This window comes from Tachyglossus aculeatus, chromosome 20 (genome assembly GCF_015852505.1).
Source record: "Tachyglossus aculeatus isolate mTacAcu1 chromosome 20, mTacAcu1.pri, whole genome shotgun sequence".
NCBI classification, from domain to species: Eukaryota; Metazoa; Chordata; class Mammalia; order Monotremata; family Tachyglossidae; genus Tachyglossus; species Tachyglossus aculeatus.
Window position 1 is genome coordinate 29,400,174 of NC_052085.1, and position 26,524 is coordinate 29,426,697.

At 49.8% G+C, this 26,524-nt stretch overlaps 1 protein-coding gene across 1 annotated transcript in view; it reads left to right on the top strand.

Moving 5' to 3' along the window:
• Positions 1-26,524, top strand: part of ME3 (malic enzyme 3) — a 69,821-nt gene that overhangs the window by 18,257 nt on the left and 25,040 nt on the right. Inside the window, exons 7-8 of the mRNA XM_038761677.1 lie at positions 18,570-18,703; positions 19,709-19,858. Coding sequence (XP_038617605.1) covers positions 18,570-18,703; positions 19,709-19,858 — 284 coding nt within the window. The remainder of the gene's footprint in view (positions 1-18,569; positions 18,704-19,708; positions 19,859-26,524) is intronic.

Consider the following 26,524-nt stretch of genomic DNA (forward strand, 5'->3'; position numbering starts at 1 on the left):
CTGGGATTCACAAGGACCTGGATTCTAATCCTGGCTCTGCCACCTGTCTGCTGGGCAAGTCACTTTACTTCTCTGTCACTCAGAGAAGTAAAATGGGGATTGAGACTATGAGCCTCATGTGGGACATGGGACGTGTCCAACCTGATTAGCTTGTGTCTACGCCAGTGTTTAATGCAGTGCCTGGTACATAGTAAGCGCTTAACAGATACCATGAAAAAAATTGGTTGGGGAACCAGAAGGGTCCAGATAAGCACAGAGAGGGGTAGCCCAAGGCCCAGTGTTCCCTGGCCCTGACCACCGGAGCAACCGTCGAGAGGCCCGCTCGCCTGAACAATTTCCACAGGACAGGGAGAGTTGTGATTTGCAGGGTGACAGTAAATCCTTAGGAAAAATAAGGTCTTAGGAGATGGGCGGGAGGCCGGCCAAAATCTTCCATTTGAATGGCTGCGTCCATAGATCTCCAAGCCATGCTAATCTCCAGGCCTGTCTGATTGGAAAGTCTCAGAATCACAGTCTTAGTGGAAGTGGCGAGGAGGAAATAATACAGTTAATGTTTAGGGGGCACAAAGGGCGTGGGTTTAGCGGTTGGGAAAAGGAAGTCTGCCAACAAAACCAGGAGCAGGGCAGACAGTTTAACGGGCCATAAAGAAAAGCTGGCCCAAAGATGTGGGAAATTCTCCTTCCGGAGAGAAGTAAAAGCCGCGCTCCAGGTCAGTCACGTACTCTTTAGAGCCAGAAAAACGATCCTTTTTTTGGCTTCTGTATAGAATGTCCCAATCCCCAGAATCTAGATTCAAGGGTTCTTGGTCTCTGAATGATATGCCTTGGCGTCCGTCTTTTGTTTGGAGGACAACGGAAACAAGAAATACAGTGTCGTACATACGCATCTGTCATCCCCAATCAGTGTCTGTGGTATTTATCGAGCCCTTACTGTGGACAGAGCACTGTGCTAAGTGCTCGGGGAAACCCCAGTATAATGGAGTCGGTAGACATGATCCCTGTCCTCAAGGAGGTAATATGTATCCACCACCAATCCCCTCTCCCCATTTATATTCTGAGATTGTGAGCCCCTTGAGAGCCAGAGACTGTTTCTCATTCTAAGTGAGAAGCAGCTTGGCCTAGTGATTACAGCACGGGCCCTGGGGTCAGAAGGCTGGGACTTTTCTAATCCCTGCTCTGCCGCTTGTCTGCTGTGTGACCTCGGACAAATCACTTAACTTCTCTGTGCCTCAGTTACCTCATTTGTAAAATGGGGATTAAGACAGTGAGCCCCATGTGGGACATGGATTGGGTCCAACCTGGTTATCTTGTATCTACCCCAGAGCTTAGAACAGTGCCTGGCACAGAGTAAGCACTAAACAAGAATCACAGAAAACTGTGGCACTTGTTAAGTGCTTATTGTGTGCCAAGCATTGTATTAATCACTGGCAGATCCAACGCAGTCCTGGTCTCATATAGGGCTCCCAGTCTAATGGGGAGGGAGAACAGTACCTCATCCCCATTGTTAGGGATGAGGAAACTGAGGGCCCAGGAAGTCAAACGTCATGGGGTCACAGCAGGTGAATGCCAAGAGTTGGGATGTTTATTTGGTTTTACCATTAGGTAGCTAATTGTTTATATATGGGTGATTGTCTCCCTTTAAAACCTCTTTGGTGGCTTGGTTCCATGGCTCTTCCACCAATGCTGGACTCCCTCTGGCCTGTGGCTCCTTTCTAGCAATCTTCGGGCAAGGAAATCCTCATTAAAGTTTTCCAAACAGTAAATCACTATTTAACCTGGGCTGGTGGCCCGAGACAACACCTATCGCCCAACCACAGGCATAGAATCAAAATTTGCTAACCCATCTGATGACTAACCTTTTTGGTTTCATTTCTCCCCACTTTCAAAAACAATTGCAATAACCTAATCACCTCATGGAAACAGCCCAGGCTTGGAAGTAGAGGACCTGGGGCTTGGGAATCAGAGTACCTGGGTTTTAATTCCAGCTCTGCCACTTGCCGGTTGTGTGGCCTTGGGCAAGTTATTTGTCTGTGTCTCTGTTTCCTCACCTGTAAAATGGGGATTAAATTTTACTGCCTCCTATTTAGAGTCCTAAGTGGGACAGGGACTGTGTCCCACCTGATGATCTTATATCTTCTCTAGTGCTGAGTTACAGTGCTTGGCACAGAGTAAGCATTTATTTAAATACGGTGATTATTGTTACTTCCAACTCCTTGGCTGGGAGTCGGGGTGTCGGAGTTGCAGTTTTCAGCCCTGGGGCTTGGGATTCGTCTTGTTTAGTGCAGGTGCAGGCTCTGGAGACCGTCAGTGGGACACTCACTCATGCTTAGGCGAAATGCTCTGGGATTCAAGATGGTGCCACTGAAGTAATAATAATAATGTTGGTATTTGTTAAGCGCTTACTATGTGCCATACAGGCTGGGACTGTTCACCCAGCTGTCGGGGAGCGATCTTTCAGAGCTGGGCGGGGGCCTGGGTTTAATAGTCAGCCTGATGGCTCAGACGGGGCCCCATATATCTGGCTCAGGCAGAGCTTTGCATATTATATCCTCCCAAGCGCTTAGTACAGTGCTTTACACACAGTAAGCACTCGATAAATACGAATGTTTGAAGGAATGAATGAAACAGAACTGCTTCCCCGGAGTGGGATTTCAGAGCCTCCCTAAACCCCCAAACTGCACAGTGACCAGCCAGTAAGGATCTTTTCTGTTTCACTCCACCGGGAAGCCCTCTGCCATGTGTGCCGGGCTGAGCCTGTTGTAACCACTTGAGGGTTGTGATTCCCCCAACGCCTCGAGGTTCCCTTCCCTGGGCCCGGGACAGGGATCTTTTCTCTGGCTTTGGCCAATGGCCAGAGGGGTGTGGCCCCAACTTCTTCCCCTTTCATCCCTCTCTTCTCACCTCATGTTCCTGGTTTTTCCCTCTCCTCCCCTCCTCTTGGTCTTTACTCCCCTCTCTTCCTCCTCCTCACCTCTCCCCCTCCTCCTCCTTTTCTAAGACCTGTTCTACTCTATCCCTCCCTTTTCTCCATACCTCAAATCATAGCTGATCCGGCATCCCCAAACCACACCAGGGATGGGGCGGTTTTTCATTCCTTGCCCTTCCCGCCTCAGAGACAAGGCGGGAAGCCTTGACTCCAAGCCCAAATCAGCCTGGTCCCAACACTCGGGATTCCCAGAGGATCCCTGTGATCCACGGACAGAGCGCTCAATTCCGTGCCACACGGGGATGCCTTTCTGCTTCTTTTTAGTAAATTCAACAATGCCAAAATCGAGTGAATTCCACCACTTATCTGTCTGGGATGGTTGCGATATGGTCCCGCCGGGGGCAGATGCTTCCAGCCCCACCAATGCAGGGATCTTTTATTGCCCCTTTTTGCTTTTAAAAGGAGGAATGAAATATTGACTGCAATTAACTCACACAGGTATTTTCTTCAAACGTAGGTCTGATTTGCAGTTTCTCAGCAGGCTGAACCGTTCCCTGCTTTCAGAGTACAAAGACGTTTTCTCTGCCCTCCCAAGATGCCCCTACCTTCCGCCCCGATCCTGAGGAGTGCCATCAGAAGGCCACAGCCAGTCCCCCTGTGCTTTTCCAGTTGGGCTCCACAACTCCATGAGGGGGACCCCAGCTCAGGGCTCTGCCTCCCATCTTTATCCCAGTCATTATCCGAGTCTTCCCCAGCGGAGCTCTTTACCATGGCCCGTCCAGTTCCCCATTACACGCCAGTAGCTTCCTCTGGCAGCCCTGTGGTCACCGTGGGCAGTTGGGCGCTGGGGTTCGGAACAAAGGAAAGACACAAGCCCCACCTGTCCACACACAAGGCAGACAGAGAACCTCCCTCCAAGCCCATTAAATGTCTCCCGGGCCGGGTTTGGACCCGTCTGGGCCACGTCAGGGAGAGGTCAGGTGGTTGGGGTGAGTCCACGCACCCCTCCCCACCCCCGTGCCCGGCCCGCCTGGGCTTCTCCGGGCCTCGGGCCGGAGGTTTGCGTCAGGCTGAGTTGGCAGAGAGCTGTTCAGGCAAGTCGGCCAGCCGGGAGGGTGGTAGTACACCCACCCGTTAACACAAGTTACGTTGCCAACTTGTACTTCCCAAGCACTTAGTACAGTGCTCTGCACACAGTAAGCGCTCAATAAATACGATTGATTGATTGATTGATTGATTGGTAGGGTGCGAGGGGGGGAGCGGACACTGTCTCCCAGACACAGGATGACCTGTGACCTCTAGCTCAGTTGCCAGCCAGTTAGTCAATCGTTTTTACTGAGCACTTACTGTGTACAGAGCACTGTACTAAGCGCTTGGGAGAATACAATAGAAAACACAATCCCTGCTCCGCCGTCTGTCAGCTGTGCGACTTTGGGCAAGTCACTTAACTTCTCTGGGCCTCAGTTACATCATCTGTAAAATAGGGATTAAAATTGTGTGAGCCCCCCGTGGGACAACCTGATCACCTTGCAACCTCTCCAGAGCTTAGAACAGTGCTTGGCACATAGTAAGCGCTTAACAAATACCAACATTATTATTATTATTCCCTGCCCACAACGAGTTTGCGGTCTAGAGGGGAAGACAGACATTAAAAGACATAAATGACAGATATGTACATAAGTGCCAAGCGGAATGAATGAAGGGAGCAAGTCTGGGCGGGACAGAAAAGAGTGGAAGAAGAGGAAAGAAGGGATTAACCAGGGAATCAATCAATCAATCAATCGTATTTATTGAGCGCTTACTGTGTGCAGAGCACTGTACTAAGCGCTTGGGAAGGCCTCTTGGGGGGGAGATGGGCCTTCAATAATGCTTTGAAGCAGAGAAGAGTCATTGTCTGTCTGATATTTATTACTCTATTTATTTATTTTACTTGTACATATCTATTCTATTTATTTTATTTTGTTAGTATGTTTATTTTGTTAGTATGTTTGGTTTTGTCTCCCCATTTTAGACTGTGAGCCCACTGTTGGGTAGGGACTGTCTCTGTATGTTGCCAATTTGTACTTCCCAAGCGCTTAGTACAGTGCTCTGCACACAGTAAGCGCTCAATAAATACGATTGATGATGATGATGATATGAGGAGGGAGGATGTTCCAGGCTAGAGACAGACGTTCGGCAGTGAGATAGATGTGATCGAAGTACAACGAGAAGGTGGCCCGCATTGGTTACAATGTCCCGTGTGGGGGCTGAGACAGGGCTTTCAGAGAAGCTTTCAGTCCTTGCCACTCTTGGCTGCTTTGCGGGGCCTGGTGAAGCCATACATGCACAGCCCACTTGAAACTCGAGGCCACTTGAAACAGCCTTTTGGAGAGTGAGGCCGAGATGACTTCGGCTCATGATAACAAGCTGCCCACAGCACCGTGTCTGCGGCCGGGAGCCGGGAGCAGGGGTCACGAGTCATCGAGTGCGAGGAAAATTAAGTGTCAAGACCCACCGTGGCTGTCCCTCCTTATTCTGTTGGAAGCCCCCACCCCAACCAATAAAAGTATTTCCTTGCCTGCCTCACTGGAGATGCTGGAAGCGGTGCTGAGTCCTTGCCCCCGAGGGCCTCAGATCACAGGACTGCATGGCTCCCACCTGAGCAGTCCTGGGGGTCAAAGTTCCAGTTGTCCTGAGGCAGGCAGGCCGCGTTTTCGCATCTGGACGGGCACTGTGAGGGAGGGCACCCAGCAGTGGCTGCCAGCAGCCCCAGACCCAAACTCTCATTTTCCCAGGGGGACTCTGAGGAAAGCTTACAATAGGTCCCTGCTCCCACCCAACCCTGAGTCAGGGGATGTTTCCCAAGATACAAAATAGATCATTTCCCCAAATTCTTCTGCAACTGAGAAAATGCCCATCGGCCGAACTGCTCCCCCAGGCTGTTCTGGGTGCCCCGGGGTCACAGACATCCAAGAAGTCCATTTTGGTATTTTGTAGCCACTCAGGGCTGTCCGGTTTGCCCATACTTTGCCATACAGGTCAGGTCAGCACCGGGGTTTGAGAAAAGTCACAGCCTAGTGACAAGAGCCTGGGCATCAAAGGACCTGGGTTCTAATTCCGGCTCTGCCATTTGTCTGCTGCGTGATCTTGGGCAAGTCACTTCACTTCTCTGGGCCTCAGTTCCCCCATCTGTAAAATGGGGATTAAGACTGTGAGCCCCATGTGGGACAGGGACTGTGTCCAACCAGATTAGCTTATATCTATCCCTGCGCTTAAAACAGTGCCTGGAACATAGTAAATGCTGTTTGTTGAGCATAATGATGGAGTCTCCCATCCGGAGCAGGCCCTGAGGTCGGGCCTGACATCAAGCTGTTCTAAATCTCCTCCCTCCAGCCAGGGCATGCAGGCATTCACACGCACACACACGAACAACAAGTGCCGTTGACACATCCTGGCGGATCCTGAAATTCCCTGGCATGTCCTCTTACATCCTGTTGACCCGGAAGTCCCGTTGTACAGCCAAGAAGGCACTCAGCGAGCCCATGGGATGGCCGTGGGCTCTGCCCACGTGGCAACCATCACCCCAAAGATGCCCTTTCTTTGACAATAGTGACAATAGCGTGCAAACAAGTGACGTCAGTAAACGGCAATAGAAAGACGTACCCCTAATGAAACATTCTGAATCCAAGCTTTTGTGCATACAGATGTAAACGGCTAATTTTCAGAGATGTCTTTCACCTCCTGGAGAGCAAAAAGGCACCACCTGGTAGCTCGCTAGCAATCTGTTATTATCTACGTGGTAATACAAATGGCATTTAGGGAAGTGCTTATTACGTGTAGAAACGCTTCTGAGGGAATTACAAGGAAACAGATACGACTCGTCCCCGTCCCAGGTGGGCTAACAGTCTAAATGGGAACAGATAGACACATCGCACATTAACAGTGGAAAATGAGACAATAATATATGACAAAGTCAACAACCTAAGACAAGATAAAACCAAGTAGAGAAGCACCGTGGCCTAGTCAGATAAAGCCCAGGCCTGGGAGTCGGAAGGACTTGGGTTCTAATCCCGGCTCCGCCACTCCTCTCCCATGTGACTTTGGGCAAGCCACTTCACTTCTCTGTGCCTCAGTTACCTCATCTGTATTACGAGGATTCAGACTGTGAGTCCCATGTGGGAAAGGGACTGTGTCCAACCTGATTACTTTGTATCTGCCCCACCTTAGTACAGTGCCTGGTACGTAGTAAGTGCTTAACAAATACCACAATTATTATATTTAGTAGTATCATTATTATTATTATTATTATGAGAGGCTCATGGTCTGAGGAACGGAGGACCGGTTTTATAGATGATAAAGCTGAGCCTCAGAGAGGTTAAGTAACTTGCCCAGCATCACCCAGCATTCATTCAATCATATTTATTGAGCACTTATTGTGTGCCGAGCACTGTACTAAGCACTTGGGAAGTACAAGTCAGCAATATACAGGGATGGTCCCTACTCAACAACAGGCTCATGGTCTAGAAGGGGGAGACAGACAAAAGCAGGCAAGTGGTGGATCCAGGATTAGATCTTCTAACTCTCCCCGGCCCGTGCTCTTCCTACTAAGTCCCTCTACCTCCATGACTTTCATCCTTCTGCCTCCCCTCAGAAAGGCATCCCATGATATCCGGGGCCTCCTGACGATGGCAGGCTCCTGGGATTCCCTGATCCGAGGGCTCCCAGCACTCTTGGCCTGGGCTCCTGGGTCCTGGTCACCCCTGTTGCCCACCGATGTGGTTTCATGTTGGTGTGGTTTTGGAGCTTCCCACAGTGGACTATCCTGGGGATTTCCTGCCAGTTCAGCATCAGAACTGCTCACGCCCCAGGAAGGGATCTTTCCCTACCTCTAAGCTCCCTGTTTTACCCTGGCATGAGGAGCTAACCATTACCAATACTTGAATGGAAAACTTCGAAGGCTCCTTTACCTTGTGCCCATTCTTCACCTGTGGAGGAGAGAGGCTGAAATTTAGAACGTGTCCAAATTAGTTAAAGAAAACCTCAATCAAAAAACCCCAAATACATCTGGCTCCAATTATTAGCACATTATGGGGTGAGCGTGTTCTCCAGAGAAAAATGAATAATCCCCTCAAACATGTAATTTTATAGGTTCAGAAATATGAAAGCAACCATTAAGGGAAGTAGCAGACCAGTCAGAGGCACAGTGTACATTGCTTGGGGGAAAAAAAAAAAGGAATTGGCAGTAACTCTCCCCACAGTTGGAAAATCGATGTTATTTGGAGGCCAAAGGCAGGCGTCATGAATAACAAGCTCTTCGAAATTCTGAAGAACAGTTTTATCAGGAGACCTTTTTCTTTATGTCGTCTCATCATTTCTGAATACAAGGGCTCTTGAGATACTGGTCACACCAATGATCAAACCAGCCCTGAATTCTGTGTCCAAAAGAGAGGGACTGTGTGATCATTGGCCTCCTGGACATCCTCTGGACTGTTAGCTCCTTGAGGGCAGGGATCAGGTCTATCAACTCCACTGAACTGTGTGCTCTGTCAAGCGATCTGCATCGACTGTAGATGCTCAATAAATAGCATTGATTTATCCTTCGGAGAAGCAGCGTGGCCTAGTGGATAGAACCCAGACTTGGGAGTCCGGTCCTCATCTGTAAAATGGTGATTGAGACTGTGGGTCCCATGTGGGATAGGGACTCTGTTTATCCCTACTAGCTTGTGTTTATCCCAGCACTTAGTACAGTGCCTGGCACAGAGTAAAAGCTTAAAAAATACTATTATTAGTAGTAGTATTATTATTGTTCATGAGACCCAACCCCACTTGTTTTTGCTAATCAATCAACTTCGCCCTCATTTTTCCTCATTTCCCGTAGGATCCTTTCTTCCATGAATGTATCCAAACCCTTCACGCACTTCCTGATGTTTCCAGCACATACTGCTTCCTGGATCGTCGCTCCATTTACCGATGGGGAAACGGACCCCCAGCTTAAGCCTGGCCCAGGGTTACAAGTGAGCAAGTCTTGGAACTGGAACTAGGTCCGGATTTAGATTGCCTCTCACTCCAGACCTCGATCTGGTATCAATCAAACAATAGGATTGATTGAGCGCCTACTGTGTGCAAAGCACTGCCCCGAGCGCTGTGGAGAGAACCCTCCAATAAAGTAGGTAGCCATGATCCCTGCCAACCAGGAGCTTTTAGTCTAGCAGGGAGTTTGCAAGCACGGTTCAACTCTTAACTCTAGGATGGTTTTGCCGGCAAAGGCTCAGCAACAGCATCAGAATCTTAAGCAGGGACCCATTTTGGAAAGGCAAAACATTTGTGGCCTCTAAAAATAAATGGTTTTGATCTTCCTCTGTCCCAGGTGACATGGGGCTGCGTTTGGTGTCTTTCGTTTCAGGCCTGTCGTGACCAGTCCAGTTTCTGAGAACCAAGTCAGGGTTTGTCACTAAGGGTGGGCGTGGGGAGTCCTGTGTTCCCCATATTAATGTTTGCCTCCCCTTCTAGACGGTAAGCTCATTGTGGGCAGGAAATGCATCTGATTATTGTTATAATGTACTCTCCCAAGAGCTTAGCACAATGCTCTGCATATAAGCAGCATGGCTCAGTGGAAAGAGCACGGGCTTTGGAGTCAGAGGTCATGGGTTCAAATCCCGGCTCCGCCGCTTGTCAGCTGTGTGACTTTGGGCACTGCCTCAGTTCCCTCATCTGTAAAATGGGGATTGAAACTGTGAGCCCCACGTGGGACATCACCTTGTAACCTCCCCAGTGCTTAGAACAGTGCTTGGCACATAGTAAATGCTTAATAAATGTCATTATTATTATTATTATTATTATTATTATTATCAGCACTCAATAAATACGATTGACTGACTGACCGTGCAGTAGCACGGGCCATTTCCTTCCTGGGAATTTGCCCTAGGGAAAACGGTGGGAAAATCAACCCCTGGAACATCTGGGCCTGATATTTGGAAACTCTCCAGGAAGGATGAGAAGGCCCTTGTGAGGCAGCTGTGATTGTTGCCCTCTTGACCCAACTCCTCGCAGGACCAGGCAGGGAAGAATCTTCTGAATGGCTAAGATCCCTCTAGGTCCTGCAGGATCCAGGCCCCCTTTCCATCCTGGCACCCCCCAGACTCAGAGACTAGACCACCGATCAGTGCAAGCCCTTCCCTCTCCCGGAAAATGGCTCTGTAGGGAATCCCCAGCGACACATCTGCTTGGAGACCCCCTCTCTGGTCAAGGTTCACCTCAGAAGGCAATCAGAGAGGCCCGCATCAGCAGAAGCCCTTTTGTACCTAGAGGGGAAGGAAGCCACCGCACCTCAGCCTCACAGGGTCTCCATCCGGACTCTTCCTCCGCGCCCACAGAAGCTGCCGCGGTGACCCAGGCTGGGCTGGTCACTCAGTCACCGGGCCAAGAACAATACTGTTTGCGTTTTCAATCGTAGCCTCTTGAGAACAGCGGGCCACGGGGTCCGCGGGGGCCCGTTGAGCCCTGGCCAACGGAATGACTCACGGCTTCCTCGCAGTCAACAAGCCGGCTGGTCTCGATAGGTCGGGGGCCGATCAGAAATGGCTAAATGATTTCGGAACCTCGTCCCTGAAAACAGATCTCTAGGTTCCTCTCAAAACAGTTGAGTCATCTGTCCTTCCTCCGGTGTATTTGTGCGGCTTAGGGGGCTCTCGGCTAGGGCAGGGGGATTGGGGACTGCACAGAGCCATTCCACGGCTCGTACCGGCGAAACCTATTCTGACTGGATTCTTTTCTCCCCAATACATTTTAAACCCTGAAAGAGTGTGGGAATTGATTTTCTCGTTGATGTGTTGCTGGGGGCCAAACTTTGTTTAGATGGGAAAAGTCCGGGCGGGAGACTCTGCGTGTGAGACTGTCTACGTGTGAGACTGAGTTTGCGTGTGAGACCATGTGTATGGGCAGTGTGGCTACTGAAAATATCTTCTAAGCTGGACATCCACTTTACCGCTTTCCTGTTTGATTAGAAGACAGGGTGACCCTGTGCTTCCTCCCTGAAGCCCGTGTGCTGTTTGGCCAGGGGTCTTTGGTGATCAATTCCCATTTCAGAGAGGGTTCCCCAACATCCAAGGGGCAAGATGCCCCTGGCCTGCCCTGTTCAGAGTCAGATCCTGCCATCATCTGCTCTTCTCTACTCAATCTCCAAGGGGAACTTTAGGATATTCGATGGTCCATCTTGTCTGGGAGGGTGACAAGCACATCCGTTTGCTCTGAGCATCCTGTTATTACCATCTTCATCATTGACAATATTTACTGAGCTCTTGCTCTGAACGGGGCATTGTAAATAATAAATAAATAAATAACGATGGCATTTATTAAGCGCTTACTATGTGCCAAGCACCGTTCTAAGCACTGGGGAGGTTACAGAGTCATCAGGTTGTCTCACGGGGGGCTCACAGTCTTAATCCCCATTTTACAGATGAGGGAACTGAGGCCCAAAGTCACACAGCTGACAATTGGTGGAGCTGGGATGTACTAAGTACTTGGGAGAGTACAACAGAGCTTGTAAACACTCAAGAGTTTACAGTCCAACAGGGGATTCAGGCACTAAAATAATTTGCAGACACAGGAAGGACAAGGAGTTACATATGAGTTAGTGTCTGTATGCACGCACAAGTATGTGGGTGGTGCCGACGTGTTGGAATGGCAGCTGAAGGAATATAAGGAGGGGAGATTCAAGATTAGATGGGATAGGCCTCGGGATTTACGGTTTCAGAAGAGGCACAGTCCTGGGTCGGAGACAACATTGGTCTGACAGTAATGGCGTTGCTTATTCATTCATTCATTCAATCGTATTTATTGAGCGCGAACTGTGTGCAGAGCACTGTACTAAGCACTTGGGAAGTATGAGTTGGCAACATAGAGAGATGGTCCCTACCCGACAACGGGTTCACAGTCTAGAAACAATAAACAGACACATTCCCTTGCCACAAAGAGCTTACAGTGCCCAGCGCATAGTAAATGCTAAACGACCACAATCAATCTGGCTCTGGCAAAGAGGTGCAACACACTGACCTTATGCTAATAATAATAATAACAATAATGGTATTTGTTAAGCACTTACTATATACCAGGAATCGTACTAAGCACTGGGGTGGATCTAAGTGGACACAGTCTCTGTCCCACGTGGGGCTCAAAAGTCTCAGTTACAGATGAGGCAACTGAGGCCCAGAGAAGTGAAGTGACCCACCCAAGGTCACACAGCTGATGCTTATGTTTTGTGCATTCAATCATGGGGCATATGGGGCGGAAGGGTGAGGAGGGGCTGGCTCACCCCATTCTGCTGGCCACAGGCCTGCCGTTGGTAGCCACAGCTTTGGCCCTGGTTCAGCCTCCCTGCTCGTACCATCACCTGTAGGCTTTGGGCCCGTCTGCATACTCTCCTCTACCCCGACCAGTGGTACTTGGCTTGACACTTGGCCATTCCTCTGAACTTGGGCACCAGATGGGATATTGGGAGATTGCGGAGGGGGAGAGGGAGTGTCATTGGAACTTTCTGCAACCTCTCTCTGCCCTGCCTACAGTGGCCATTTGGTTTTCAACCAAACAGCCCAGTCTTCAGCCGTCCTGTCTCTTGCCCGATTCTGCAGAGAGGCAAAGTAGTGTCCAGTCTTCCTGAGGGGCCCACCCTCTGGCCTTTAACCCAGGCCCCGGTGGATCAAAGGTAAATGAGAACAAGTTCATAAGTCTCCAACGATGCTCTCTGAACCCCGGGCTGGTTGCTGTCTTGGAAGTTCATCCTCATGGTTAAGGATACACAATCCAATCGCCCTAACTTTTCCCTCCATGTTCCTAACTTTTCCTGTAGTAATCCGATGGGAGCCTCATGTCTGGGAGTTGACTCAACCCTCCTCAAACCTTCCAATCATTCCAGCCTGCATAGATTCTCCGTGTCTATCCCTTGCTGTCCAGCTAAATGGGCCATTCATTCATTCAATCGTATTTATTGAGCGCTTACTGTGGGCAGAGCACTGTACTAAGCACTTGGAAAGTACAATGCGGCAACAAACAGTTACAATCCCTACCCAACAATGGGCTCACAGTCTAGAAGAAGGTGAGACAGACAACAAAACAAAATAAGTAGACAGGCATCGATAGCACCAATATAAATAAATAGAATTGTAGATATATACACGTTGTTAATACAATAAACAGAATAATAAATATGTACATATGTGCTGTGGGGCAGGGGGAGCAGAGGGAGGGAGTCGGGGTGATGAGGAGGGGAGGAGGAGCAGAGGAAAAGGGGGGCTCAAATTTAGGGTTCTTGGATGCCCAGTTGGCTTTGTGCGTCTTCCCTGGTGCTAAGGTAGGCAAGGAAAACCAGGTCCAAACAGTAATTAGGGCTCTCTAATTTTAAACAGCAATATAACTAGATGAGCGTAATGATGTGGGGTCCTAGTCCAGTCTCCGGTCCTCACTGCCTCCTTAGCAAACCAGCCGGTCTATCTCAAACAGCCTAGTAGGCCTGGCCACATATACAGACTTCTGCTAAATGACCTTCTGATGAGAAGATTTATTTAGAACATGAGGGACCCTGGAAAAATCCTAACTATGGTGACATTAAAAGATCACTGGTGAAATCTGAAACTTTGGATCGAAAGTGGGCTAGTGAAAAGGAGCATGAACGAAGCCTTGGGAGGAAAAAAAAAAAATAAGACAAGTGGGTATGAAAGAGAGGCCCTTCCTGGGTGACTTCTGGCAAGAAGAGGGGTGAAAACAAGTCAGGCCTTCTGGTTTCACTAGGTTTACTGTCAGTCTTCAGAGGAGGAGCAGGCATGAAGGGGAAACCAGAATGTGGAAATAAACAGCTGGACTGGGGTTTGGTTCGGGGTCAGCCTCCAGGAAAAAAAGGCAGTTTATCTGGTGATAAATCTGAAAAATTCTGGAGGGCAAGCAGAGTGGAAACCAAAGGACAGGAAAAATCCCCCTCTCAGGCTGAAAAACAGGACATAAACTCAAAGACGCTTAGGATCCAGCTTCCAGGTCAGAGTCCAGAGAGTGTGCTCTCTCCCTCTCACTCTCCCTCTCCTTCTCCCCTTCGTTATCCCAGCCATCTCCTGTCTACGGGGCTTCCCGCGACTGAGAGTTCACCAGCCTCTCCCTTCCTCCTCCCTCAAGCCGGCAACATCCCTTCTGTTCCTGAAGGAGGCTTGGCCGGCTAACGCAGGGGGGCTCTCGGCAGGCCCATATTCGTGGATTTTTAGCCCTCAAAGCTGGAGATTCATTCATTCAATTGTATTTATTGAGTGCTTACTGCATGCAGAGCACTGTATTAAGTGCTTGGGAAGTACAAGTTGGCAACATATGTATCTCCTGAGCCTAGAAGTCCTCTTGGGTGGGACTGAGGGCCGGCCACCGGCCCACCCGGGCTTCCACCTCCAACCGGGTCAGCAGGGTGACCGGAGGAATGCCACTAGTTTGGCCCACTGATGAACAGATCAGCCCTGGCTGGAGGCGGAAGGTCCCCAATCTCGGAGCAGTGTGTCTTCCTGCACAGGTTCTTGAGCCCTGGGGAATGGTACAGTGCAGAATAATAGTAATAATAATCATAATAATAACTATGGTACTTGTTAAGCACTTACTGTGCCAACCACTGTTCTAAGCACTGGAGTAGATACAAGTTAATCAGCCTGGACACAGCCCCTGATCCACCCCAGGGCTCACACTCTTATCTCTATTTTACAGATGAGGTAACTGAGGTCCAGAGAAGTTAAGTGTCTTGCCTAAGATCACACAGCAGACATGTGGCAGAGCCGGGATTAGAACCCACAACCTCTGACTCCCAAGCCCGGGCTTTTTCCACTAAGCCACGCTGCTTCTTGAAGTAGTCACTGAGGTTGAAGTTGGCCTGACGTGAGCCCAGGTGTGAAAAGGTTTTGAAAATTTTTTTTAATCCAAATTACCGGACTCTAAAAGTTTTATTCTTTTTTTAAAAAAATCCAAATGACCGGACATTTAGTTTGATTCTTTTTTTTTTTTTAACAAACACAAAAGGAGTTGATGGCAATCGTCCTAGCCAAAGTTAGCCTCGGCAAGGGGCAGGTTGGCTGCTTACCACCAGCAATCCAGCAATGAGCCGAGATAAGGGGAGGCTGGAATGCTTAATTCAAATTTTTTCCTGAGAGCTCCCGGCCTGGAAGGGCGGAGGCTGAAGGACCCAGGAGGTGGACCCCCCGATGGCCTTCCGAGTTTAGTCCGGTTGGAGGTGGCTTAGGAAGCGGTGACTTTGGAGCCTGGAACTCTGACAGAGAAGAAAAAGCCTGGGGCTGGGAATCAGGAGACCCGGATTCTAGTTCCGCCACCTCTGCTGTAATATTAATAACGTGTCTGGCACACAGAAAGCGCTTAACAGGTACCATTATTTATTTTTATTTTTTAATAAAAATATTTGCGGTATTTGTTAAGCCCTTACTATGTGCCGGGTATTGTTCTGAGCGCTAGGGTAGATGCAACCTAATCAGGTTGGACACAGTCCCTGTCCCTCACGGGACTCACAGTCGTCATCCCCATTTTACGGATGAGGGAACTGAGGCACGGAGAATTTAGCTGACTTGCCCAAAGTTACACAGCAGACATGTCGCAGAGCCGGGACTAGAACCCAGGTCTTCTGACTCCCGGGCCTATGCTCTATCTTGGAGAAGCAGTGTGGCTCAGTGGTAAGAGCCCGGGCTTTGGAGTCAGAGGTCATGGGTTCAAATCCCGGCTCCTCCAACTGTCAGCTGTGTGACTTTGGGCAAGTCACTTCACTTCTCTGGGCCTCAGCTACCTCATCTGGAAAAATGGGGATTAAGACTGTGAGCCCCACATGGGACAACCTGATCACCCTGTATCCTCCCCAGCGCTTAGAACAGTGCTTTCCACATAGTAAGCAGTTAACAAATGCCTATTATTATTATTATTATTATTATTATTATTATTATTATTATTATTATTATTATCCGCTAGGCCACACTGTCTTCTCAGGGGCCATCCACAGCGGCACTTGGTCACTGTACCCAGCGATTATTCTAGGTCATCGCCCACAGGGAAAAGGAAACAGTGCCTCGATTCCCGGGCAGGCGAGGCTAAGCTCTATCTCTAGGGCCCTGGTCATCCCAGCCTTTGGCTTTCACATGATTTGCCTGGCTCTGCCTCTTCCAGGAAGTGGGTACCAAGGATGGAGTGCCTTTGCCAACGGTTGAAAGCAGCGTGGCTCAGTGGAAAGAGCCCGGGCTTGGGAGTCAGAGGTCATGGATTCTATCCCTGGCTCCACCATTTGTCGGCTGTTTGACTTTGGGCAAGTTACTTAACTTCTCTGCGCCTCATTTACCTCATCTGGAAAATGGGGATTAAGATTGTGAGCCCCACGTGGGACAACCTGATCACCTTGTATCCCCCCAGTGCTTAGAACAGTGCTTTGCACATAGTAAGCGCTTAATAAATACAGTCATTATTATTATTTTACTGCACAGGTGGGGAACTCAGGCAGCTGGACCATAAAACGTGTAAATGAAAGTAATAAGCACATTTCTGCGGGGAAATAGTGGTCCCCCAGCCTGACGGGTAAAGACGGGGCGGTCTCTGGGCTGTTCCTTTAAAAACCATTCCAGAACCCCTGTGGGTGATGCGCAGGACTTGAACCCCTAGAGAAGAACATTTTTCCTCGTCAGCATCGTATTCCTCCTTCGTACCCATATCATCACCAAGCAGTGAGCCGGGGACTCTTCTAGGCATCGGGAAAAGCCACAGAGGCACTCATAGTTGCTGCGTCCACTTTAAGCTGGGCACTGTACCAGGCTTTTGGAAGATATGATCCCTGCCAACTGGTTGAAGTATTTATTTCACACTTACTGTGTGCAGAGCACTGGAATAAGCTCCTAGGAGAGTACAGTGCTAAGCACTTCTTAGTACAGTGCTTTGCACACAGTAAATGCTCAATAAATACGATTGATTGAGTGGATACAGTACAATAGAATTGGGAGCCATGATCCCTGCTCTCGAGGAGTTTAAGAGGGAATAGTAGAAGACATAAACTACCAAATGCAGCATGGCCTAGTGGAAAGAGTCCGGGCTTGGGAGTCAAAGGATGTGGGTTCTAATCCCAACTCTGCCACTTGTCTGCTGTGTGGCCTTGGGCAAGTCATGTCACTTCTCTGGGCCTCAGTCACCTCATCTGGAAAATGGGGATTAAGACTGTGAGCCCTGCGTGGGACAACCTGATTACCCTATATCTACCCCAGTGCTTAGAACATTCATTCTTTCATTCAGTTGTATTTATTGAGCACTTACTGTGTGCAGAGCACTGTGCTAAATGCTTGGGAAATGCAAGTTGGCAACAGTGCTTGGCCCATAGTAAGCGCTTAACCAGTACTATTATTGTTGTTATTAAGTGCACAATAGGTAGAAGAGGAGAAGATTAGATAAAAATAATAAGAGGTGGGAAGATAAATCAATCCCTAGCCGATACAACAGGTGCTTGCAAGAGGCTGAAAGGACAGCGGGAGCAGGAAGGGAGGTGTATGTGTGTCTGCGTGTGTTTATGTGCAGGCCTCCTGGAAGCAGGGAACTTTGGGGAGGGTTTCGTAAGGAAAGAGTGAGGTAGTTGCACTTTGTCAAGCGCTTAGTACAGTGCTCTGCCCAAAATAAGCACTCCATAAATACCACTAATGATGACGATGGGATGAGGGTGAGCCCTCAACTTCCGCTCCTCTGCCACCGATAACCTCCTCCCTGGGCCTCGTTCTCGCCTGTCCCGCTGTCGACCCCCGGTCCACGTCCTCCTCCTGGCCCGGAATGCCCTCCCTCTGCCCATCCGCCAAGCTAGCTCTCTTCCTCCCTTCAAAGCCTCACTGAGAGCTCAACTCCTCCAGGAGGCCTTCCCAGACTGAGCCCCCTTTTTCCTCTCCTCCTCCCCATCCCCCCGCCCTACCTCCTTTCCCTCCCCACAGCACTTGTATATATATTTGTACAGATTTATTACTGTATTTATTTAACTTGTACATATTTACTATTTAGTTTGTTAATGATGTGCATATAGCTTTAATTCTATTAGCTCTGACGATTTTGACACCTGTCTCCATGTTTTGTTTTGATGTCTGTCTCCCCCTTCTAGACTGTGAGCCCGTTGTTGGGTAGGGACCGTCTCTATATGTTGCCAACTTGTACTTCCCAAGCGCTCAGTACAGTGCCCTGCACACAGTAAGCGCTGAATAAATACGATTGAAGGAATGAATGAATGAGGGGAGATTTGTCCAGACTGGCGGGGGAGGGCAGCGTGGGCAAGGATGGGCTTGGCTCCGCTCTCACCTGAGTGCACTGTGTGTGGACACCATGTATGTGTGTATGGGAGGGGTGCCGGGTGTGTGTATGTGTGTGCCCCTTGTGCATCTGTGCATCTCCACCAATTGTCAGCTGTGTGACTTCAGGCAAGTCACTCAACTTCTCTGGGCCTCAGTTCCCTCATCTGGAAAATGGGGATTAAGACTGTGAGCCCCCTGTGGGACAACCTGATCACCTTGTAACCTCCCCAGTGCTTAGAACAGTGCTTTGCACATAGTAAGCTCTTAATAAATGCTATTATTATTATTATTATTATTATTATTATTATTATTATTATTACCTGTGCCCCTCCTGTCCCCGTCCCCAGGGGATGGCCTTCACGCTCTCAGAGCGGCTGCAGCTGGGGATCCACGGCCTGCTCCCACCCTGCTTCCTCAGCCAGGACGTCCAGCTTCTCCGCGTCATGAGATACTACGAGAAACAGCCCTCCGACCTGGACAAGTACGCGGGGAATGCCGGAATGCCAGGACATCTGGAGGGTGGCCCGCCCCCTAGTTCCTCTCTTCCCCCAGGAGGGTTTTCCTTGCCTTCCGCGGAGTATGCTTGCTCCTTCACTCTCAGAGTTCCCCATCGGGCAGCCCTGGAACCCAGCTGTCTCTGGACGGCCCCGGGGTATTTCTGAAGTGCTTACAAGGTGCTAAGCGTTGGGTTGGAAACAATATATGACTGGATGTAGTCCTCATCCCCCATGGGGCTCACAGTTTAAGAAGGGAAGAAGAACAGGTATGTACTCCCCATTTTTACAGGTGAGGAAAGTGACTTAAGAAAGAACTTAAGAGAATTTAAGAGTGACTTCAGAGAGAACTTCAGTGACTTGTCTGAGGTCACACAGCAAGGACGGTGGAAGGGCTGGGATTAGAACCTGGGGTCTCCTGTTTCCCAGATCCATGTTTTTTCCTCTAGGCCACACTGAATCTTAACCCTTCCAGTGGGACCCTGACTCTGAGCGCAGTGAAAGACCTCCAGAAAAGTCTTCCTTCCCTCTCCCTTAAGAGTCACAATAATAGGGATTCACAACAGAGAGAAGCCTAATCTCCCCCAGGAACCACGACCACCACCCCCTGTCCTCAGGGAGCATCTAGCTTAGGCCGGAAAAGGTAGGCCTCTGTCCAGCCTAGACCAAATACACGTACAGCAAAGAAAGGTGGGAAGGGGTCCTCTAGAGAGAACATCCTTCCCGAATCTGTGGGAAGACTTCCTGGAGGAGTTGACCCTGATCTGAGTTTCTAGAGTGTCGGATAGGTGTGGAAACATCCAAGGAGTGGTGAGAGGGAGGCGGTCCTAATGACCCCGAAGTGTTACTTGACCCAACGACCCGTCAAAGGGCTGAGGCGAGTTCCTGCGAGGTAACCTGAGCGGGGTGCTCAGGGCTGGGCTCCCGGAAGTCCCCCAACCCAGGGACCCAGGGATGCCCGTCATTGAGTCTCTTCTCCTTTTCTACCAAAGGTACATCATCCTCATGACCCTCCAGGATAGGAACGAGAAGCTCTTCTACCGGGTGCTCACGTCCGACGTGGAGAAGTTCATGCCCATCGTCTACACCCCCACGGTGGGCCAGGCATGCCAGCAGTACGGACTGACCTTCCGTCGTCCAAGGTGAGTAGGCCCAGCGTGGGCCGAAGCCCAGGGGGTCGGGCCGGGGCCTGACCAGCAAAAAGATGCGCTCCCTCATCCGTGAGGCCTTGCAAATTCGTTCCCACAGGAAACTGTCCACAGTGAAATTGTCAAGAAGGATTTGCGTGAATTCAGGCGTGGAATTCACTATTCAGGGTGTAGTGGTGGAAAAGCCAGGGAAGGAGAAGGGAATAGCTAGAGTTGTCGGATGGTTCGTCTTTAATCTTGGGGGTGGGCAGGTGCCCAGGGGGCGACCAGCACACGGCTCCTGCCATTAACCTAGTTCTCTTGTGGCAGAAGGAGACCTGAGCCGGTTGGAGCCTTCATCTGACCCAGCCCTGGCACTGCTTATTGCTCGCCAAAGCCAAATCAGCCATAAGAAGGCAGTTCCGGGGTGTAGGCTGAACCATGCCAGGGGACTCGGAAGTGAGTCGCGGTGCCAAGAACGCCTTGGACACCCTCCTTCTGAGCCGCTCCCCTGGCTCTGGATCACTAGGGGATGCGGAAAAGAGTGGAACCATCAGGAGAGTAGCTTGGGGCGAGGAGGGGTCCAGTTTGGCATCGCCCCAGGAAAACAGCAGGTTTGTCCCGTGCCAAGGCCTGCCCCATCTGGGGTAACTCTGCCGTGGGGGGCAAGGGAAGGTCAGGGGTGAGGGCTGTTTCTGAATCATCTCCCTCTCCCTTTCCCTGTTTCTTGTGGTCTTTGGCTGACCAGTCCATGAGTAATACTGGGTTGGATACCAAGGGCCCAGATTCTGCTGACTCAAAGCCAGTGTTCGTCCTCTGACCTTCTTCAGACTGTCCTCCAGCGGGAGTGAGGGAAAACCTTGGCATCTGTTGGTTTGCTTTTCAAAGGAGAGCCAAAGCTTCGGTTTCTGGGAGTTCTTGTGCATTTGGATTTCTGCATTTTTCAGCGCCGATCCCCAAACTCAGGAGCGAGGAAGAGCTTCAGAGGACTTAGTCTTCAGTGTCTTTAGCTGGAGCTGGTTTACCCGGGGTCTCTGCCCCATCAGTTTCCTGTTCGAATATAAAAACAAGCAGGGCAGGGTGGACAGACTGACATCAGAATCATTTCTCTTGCTTTAGGGGCGGGTCGATGGGTAAGCCTGAACCTTCAAAACGAGCTTTATGGGAACGTTACGCTATGTTCCTTCCCACTTCCCCCGCCAAACTGTTCTGTTCCACTTGGAATCTGGTTCTTATTCCTCAGCAAAGCCGCTGTGCTTTCCTTTATAGGGCAGCTGGGAAAATCACCATCTCGTACCTCATAATGTCCTCCACGTTCCAGGGCCGCTCTGGTCCTCCCGAGACACGAGTTTGCCATCGTTTGGACATGGTCAGCGTGCGGTGCCTGCAGCCCAGCGCCGATCCCATTGTTCCCCTGAAAAGTGTACCCGTCCATCCTCGGAGAGCCAGGGCCATTTCCCGGCTTCCTACAGAAAACCGAGGGATGAAGACATCAGTAGAGTCAAGAGGGGTCGGGGTGGGGGGACATTGGCAGTGATTGAAGGAAATACCAGCTGGGATCATTCAGCCAAGGAAGCGAGAACAGCCACCAAACAGAGCTTGCAGGGTAGCCAGGGAGACAGACCGGAATGTATTACAGATAGCTGGATGTCATCAAAAATTTGCTAGGGGCCCTGTTTTTCTGATGCTGCCACATCCACTATGGCAGCAGCCAGAAGTGGCGTCCGCCTGCAAATGTATCTGAAACCCAGAGGCGCGTCCAGTTCAGAAAGATCGGAGCTGGGGCCCACCGAGAGGGAGATGCCAGCTGGAACTTCGCCTCATCTGGCGTGGGGGGCGGGAAACCCAGGTGATCAGACCCATCGACGAGCTCGCCAATAGCGTAGGGCCCTGGGGGCAACAGTTTCTCTTCTACCTGACAAGTTGGGAGCCCTTCAGAGGGCCTGCTGGGACTGAAGCAGCCCGGGCCCCCCCACCCCCGGCCCACCCTTTCCTCCCCATCCCCATCCCCGCCATCTGAGCCCATCGCCAGCCCATCCCCAGCCAGACGCGAGGGAGCTGGAGAGGAGGAAACTCTGGTGCACAAGTTGGTGTTCTAACCAGCCCTGCCTTCTCCTCCCACCATCCCCTCCCTGTCCTCCCCCAGCACCCGGTCTCCAGGGTGCTCGGAGGGCCAGCTGTTTGGACGAGATCCTCGCCAGCTCCAATTATGTTTTACATTCCTGCACAAAACCTGTTTTGGCCGTGTCCCTGGAAAACCCCCGTCAGCTAGCCAAAGAGCACGAGACCCCCGGTGGCTCAGTTTCCAGTCTGGGGGTCGAAGAGAGAACGGTCCTTCTCAGTCCGTTGTCCTGCCCGTGCCCGTTTTTCAGAGGGAGGAGCCACGGCAGGAACGAATGCCCACAGTGGGAGCTCGGAAAGCAACGTGGTCCAGCCGCTCGATTCTGATCTCTTAGAGGGACTGAGAGCAGGCAGATTGGCAGGTAGACCTGTTTCAGACTCACTTTTTCATTTGAAGAACTGTTTCTTCTACCACTTCCTTTTCATCCTGGCACGGTTTCTTGAGGACATCTCTCTGTGGGAGGGTCAAAGAAAGCATTTTGTAGCTCTGGCCCCCAAACAAGGGTTCTGTTGGTGACCAAGTACCCAGGGGCATCGTGGAATTCTGCCACACAGGCAGTGTGCTACCCATAGGCAGTGGAAAACTAGTCAATTAATCAATCAAGTATTTACGGAGTGCTTACTATGTGCAGAGCACTGTACTAAGGTCTTGGGAAAGAACAATACAAGAGTTAGCAGAGTTCCCTACCCACAATGAGCTTACAGTCTAGAAGGATAGAAATAATCAGATTGGACACCATCCCTGGCCCATACGGGGCTCGCAGGCTTAAGAGGGAGCAAGAATGAGTATGTTTATCCCCATTCTATAGATGAAGAAACTGAGGCACAGAAAAATTAAGAGAGTGGCCCTAAGTCCACAAAGTAGGCGTTTGGTGGAGCTGGGACTAGAACTTGGGTTTCCTGACTCCCAGCAGCGTGGCTCAGTGGAAAGAGCCTGGGCTTTGGATCCCGAGGTCATGGGTTCGAATCCCCGCTCCCCCACTTGTCAGCTGTGTGACCTTGGGCAAGTCACTTAACTTCTCTGTGCCTCAGTTACCTTATCTGTAAAATGGGGATGAAGACTGTGAGCCCCCCATGGGACAACCTGATCACCTTGTAACCTCCCCAACGCTTAGAACAGTGCTTTGCACATAGTAAGTGCTTAATAAATGCCATTATTATTATTATTATTATGCTCTTTTGAGTAGGCTATGCTGCCTTGACTTCCTGAGGGGCAAAGACTTTATATTTCAACTAAACTCTACATAAACACTGCATCGACTTACAAACCAGATCAAGAGGGTTAATCAGTAGGGTCAGAGAAGCAGCATGGGCTGGTGGATAGAGCCTGGGCCTGTAAGTCTTGGGTTCTAGTTCTGGCTCTGCCACTTATCTGCTGTTGTGACCTTGGGAGAGTCATTTCTCTTCTCTGTACCTCAGTTACCTCTTCTGTAAAATGAGGATTAAGACTGTGAGCCCCATTTGGGACAGGGACTAATTTAATATCTTGAAGCAGCGTGGCTCAGTGGAAAGAGCACGGGCTTGGGAGTCAGAGGTCATGGGTTTGAATCCCCGCTCCACCACTTGTCAGCTGTGTGACCTTGGGCAAGTCACTTAACTTCTCTGTGCTTCAGTTACCTCATCTGGAAAATGGGGATTTAGACTGTGAGCCCCTCGTGGAACAACCTGATCACCTTGCATCCCCCCAGCGCTTAGAACAGTGCTTCACACATAGTAAGCGCTTAACAAATACCATCATTATTATTATTATTATTATTGGGTCTACCTCAGTGCTTAATTCAGTGCCTGGAGCACAGTAAACAAATAACAAATATCATTAAAAAAAAAAAGTGGAACAACCTGATCACCTTGCATCCCCCCAGCGCTTAGAACAGTGCTTCACACATAGTAAGCGCTTAACAAATACCATTATTATTATTATTATTATTGGGTCTACCTCAGTGCTTAATTCAGTGCCTGGAGCACAGTAAACAAATAACAAATATCATTTAAAACAAAACGTGGAACAACCTGATCACCTTGCATCTCCCCAGCGCTTAGAACAGTGCTTCACACATAGTAAGCGCTTAACAAATACCATCATTATTATTATTATTATTGGGTCTACCTCAGTGCTTAATTCAGTGCCTGGAGCACAGTAAACAAATAACAAACATCATTAAAAAAAAAAAGAAAATATTTACCAAGTGGCAAATCAGGAGCACCAACAATGATGACTTTGGAATGCAACCAGACCACTAGATCACCTTTGCCCTCTCTCCATTCTTCCTTCCCTCTCTTCCTCTCCCCTTTCTCTCTCTCTTTCTCTCTCTCTCTGTGCAGTACATGGGAATGTGCACCCATTCACACACTCTACCAGGATAATCTATGTGGGTGAGAGGGAGGGAGTCCCAACCTATCTTAATTGTGGAGATAGATGAGCCTCATTATCGGGAACAGGATGGGCTGGGCTAGACTTCCTCTACCCAAAGGCTCATTTCCCCCTCATTTAAACAAAATCATCTTTTGTTTCTGTTCTTTCATCCGACTCTGTCCTAATTTGTTTTGCGTCTCTGAGGATCCCCGCTGGGCTGCTCAAAAGAGAAGGGGTGGGATCCAGAAGAATTTCCCGACCCTGAGAAGGAAAAGGGTCCACTGAGGCAGGATTTTAGTGGGTTTCCTCGGAGGGCCTTGATTTCCCATTAACCCAGGGGCTGTGCTAGAGATAAGCAAAGGGTTGTGAGGGCAAGGGTGGGTGGGGGGAAACGAGGGGGCTTCCATTTCAAACCCCTGCTCGTTGATGGATACAGCCTTGAAACCGGGAGGCTAGGGTTTGGGGGCCGTCTGGTCGAGTGAGTCATTTGTATTTATTGAGCGCTTACTGTGTGCAGAGCAATGTACCAAGCACTCGGGAGAGCACAATAGAGCAGTGTAACTGACACATTCCCTGCCCACAATTAGTTTACGGTCTAATATAAATTAATATAAATAAATAAAATTGCAGAAATGTTCTTGAGTGCTGTGGGGCTGAGATGGAGTAAGACTGAGCCTTTTAGACTGTGAGCCTTTTAGACTGTGAGCCCACTGTTGGGTAGGGACTGTCTCTATATGTTGCCAATTTGTACTTCCCAAGCGCTTAGTACAGTGCTCTGCACATAGTAAGCGCTCAATAAATATGATTGATGATGAGTAAGAATCAAGGGAGCGTGTCAGGGTGACACAGAAGGGAGAGGGAGAAAAGGAAAGGAGGGCTTAGCCAGGGAAGGCCTCTTGGAGGAGATGGGCCTGTGAAGGATAAGGCTTTGGGTGGCGGGGGGAGAGAGAAATTGTCTGTCAGATTTGAGGAGGGAGGGCATTCCAGGCCAGAGGCGGGATGTGGGTGAGAGGTCGGCAGCGAGATACGTGAGATTGAGGTACAGTGAGAAGGTTAGTATTGGAGGAACAAAGTTTGCGGGCTGGGTTGGAGTAGGAGAGTAGCGAGGTGAGATAGGAGGGGGCTAGGGGATTGACTGCTTTAAAGACAATGGTGAGGAGTTTCCAGTTTTTCCACCTCCTTCGATGTGGGCATTCTATGCCTGTCGCCAAGGCTGGCCCCACAGGGTAAGCCAGTGACGCTGAAGCCTCTGGGCACACAGTGCTGGTGGGAGGGTGGCCAATGACTGAAAATTCTCAAGTGACAGTGCCCAGCGCTTAGAACAGTGCTTTGCACATAGTAAGCGCTTAACAAATACCATTATTATTATAAGTGACCAGTCTACCTCCGCCTGGGTGGGCAGTGGAGTCTGGGTCCTGAGAGGACACAGAGAGGAGGACGTGTGACTCTGTAGCAAGGGGTGAGAGGGTTCCAGATCCCCTCGAGAAATGGGCAGCAGCAGACTTCTTTCCACAAACCATCATTATATTAGGCTGCGTATCCAGTGTGAGGCACTTAGCCTGACACAATGACATGGTAGAAATGAAGAAGGCAGTGAGTTTTTCCCGCCTCCAAAAAGCCAGTGCCTGGCTGTTGTGCAGGTTAATAATAATAATAATAATAATGACATTTATTAAGCGCTTACTATGTGTCAAGCACTGCTCTAAACGCTGGAGAGGTTACAAGGAGATCAGGTTGTCCCACATGGGGCTCACAGTCTTAATCCCCATTTTACAGTTGAGGGATCTGAGGCATAGAGAAGTTAAGTGACTTGCCCAAAGTCACACAGCTGACAGTTGGCAGAGCCTGGATTCAACCCCATGACCCCTGACTCCAAAGCCCGGGTGCTTTCCACTGAGCCATGCTGCTTCTCTGTGTTAATGGTGTGCAATTGAATTTTGTTTGCTCTCTCAGGCTACACCCTATCTCTGCTTTCTGGCACTGTCTCAATCACTATCTCTGTCCCTCTGCCCCACCCTCTTGCTAGCACTGATCATCAGTCTCTCTATCTCTCACTCTTCGTTCCTCGGTCTCTCGCTGTCTCTCGCTCTCATTATCTCTACCCCTTTGGTGTCTCTCTCATTGTGCCTGTTCCTCAGTCTATCTCTCTTTCTCCCCATTTCTGTCCCTCTGACTCGATCTTGTTTTCAGTAATTCCATCCCTCTTT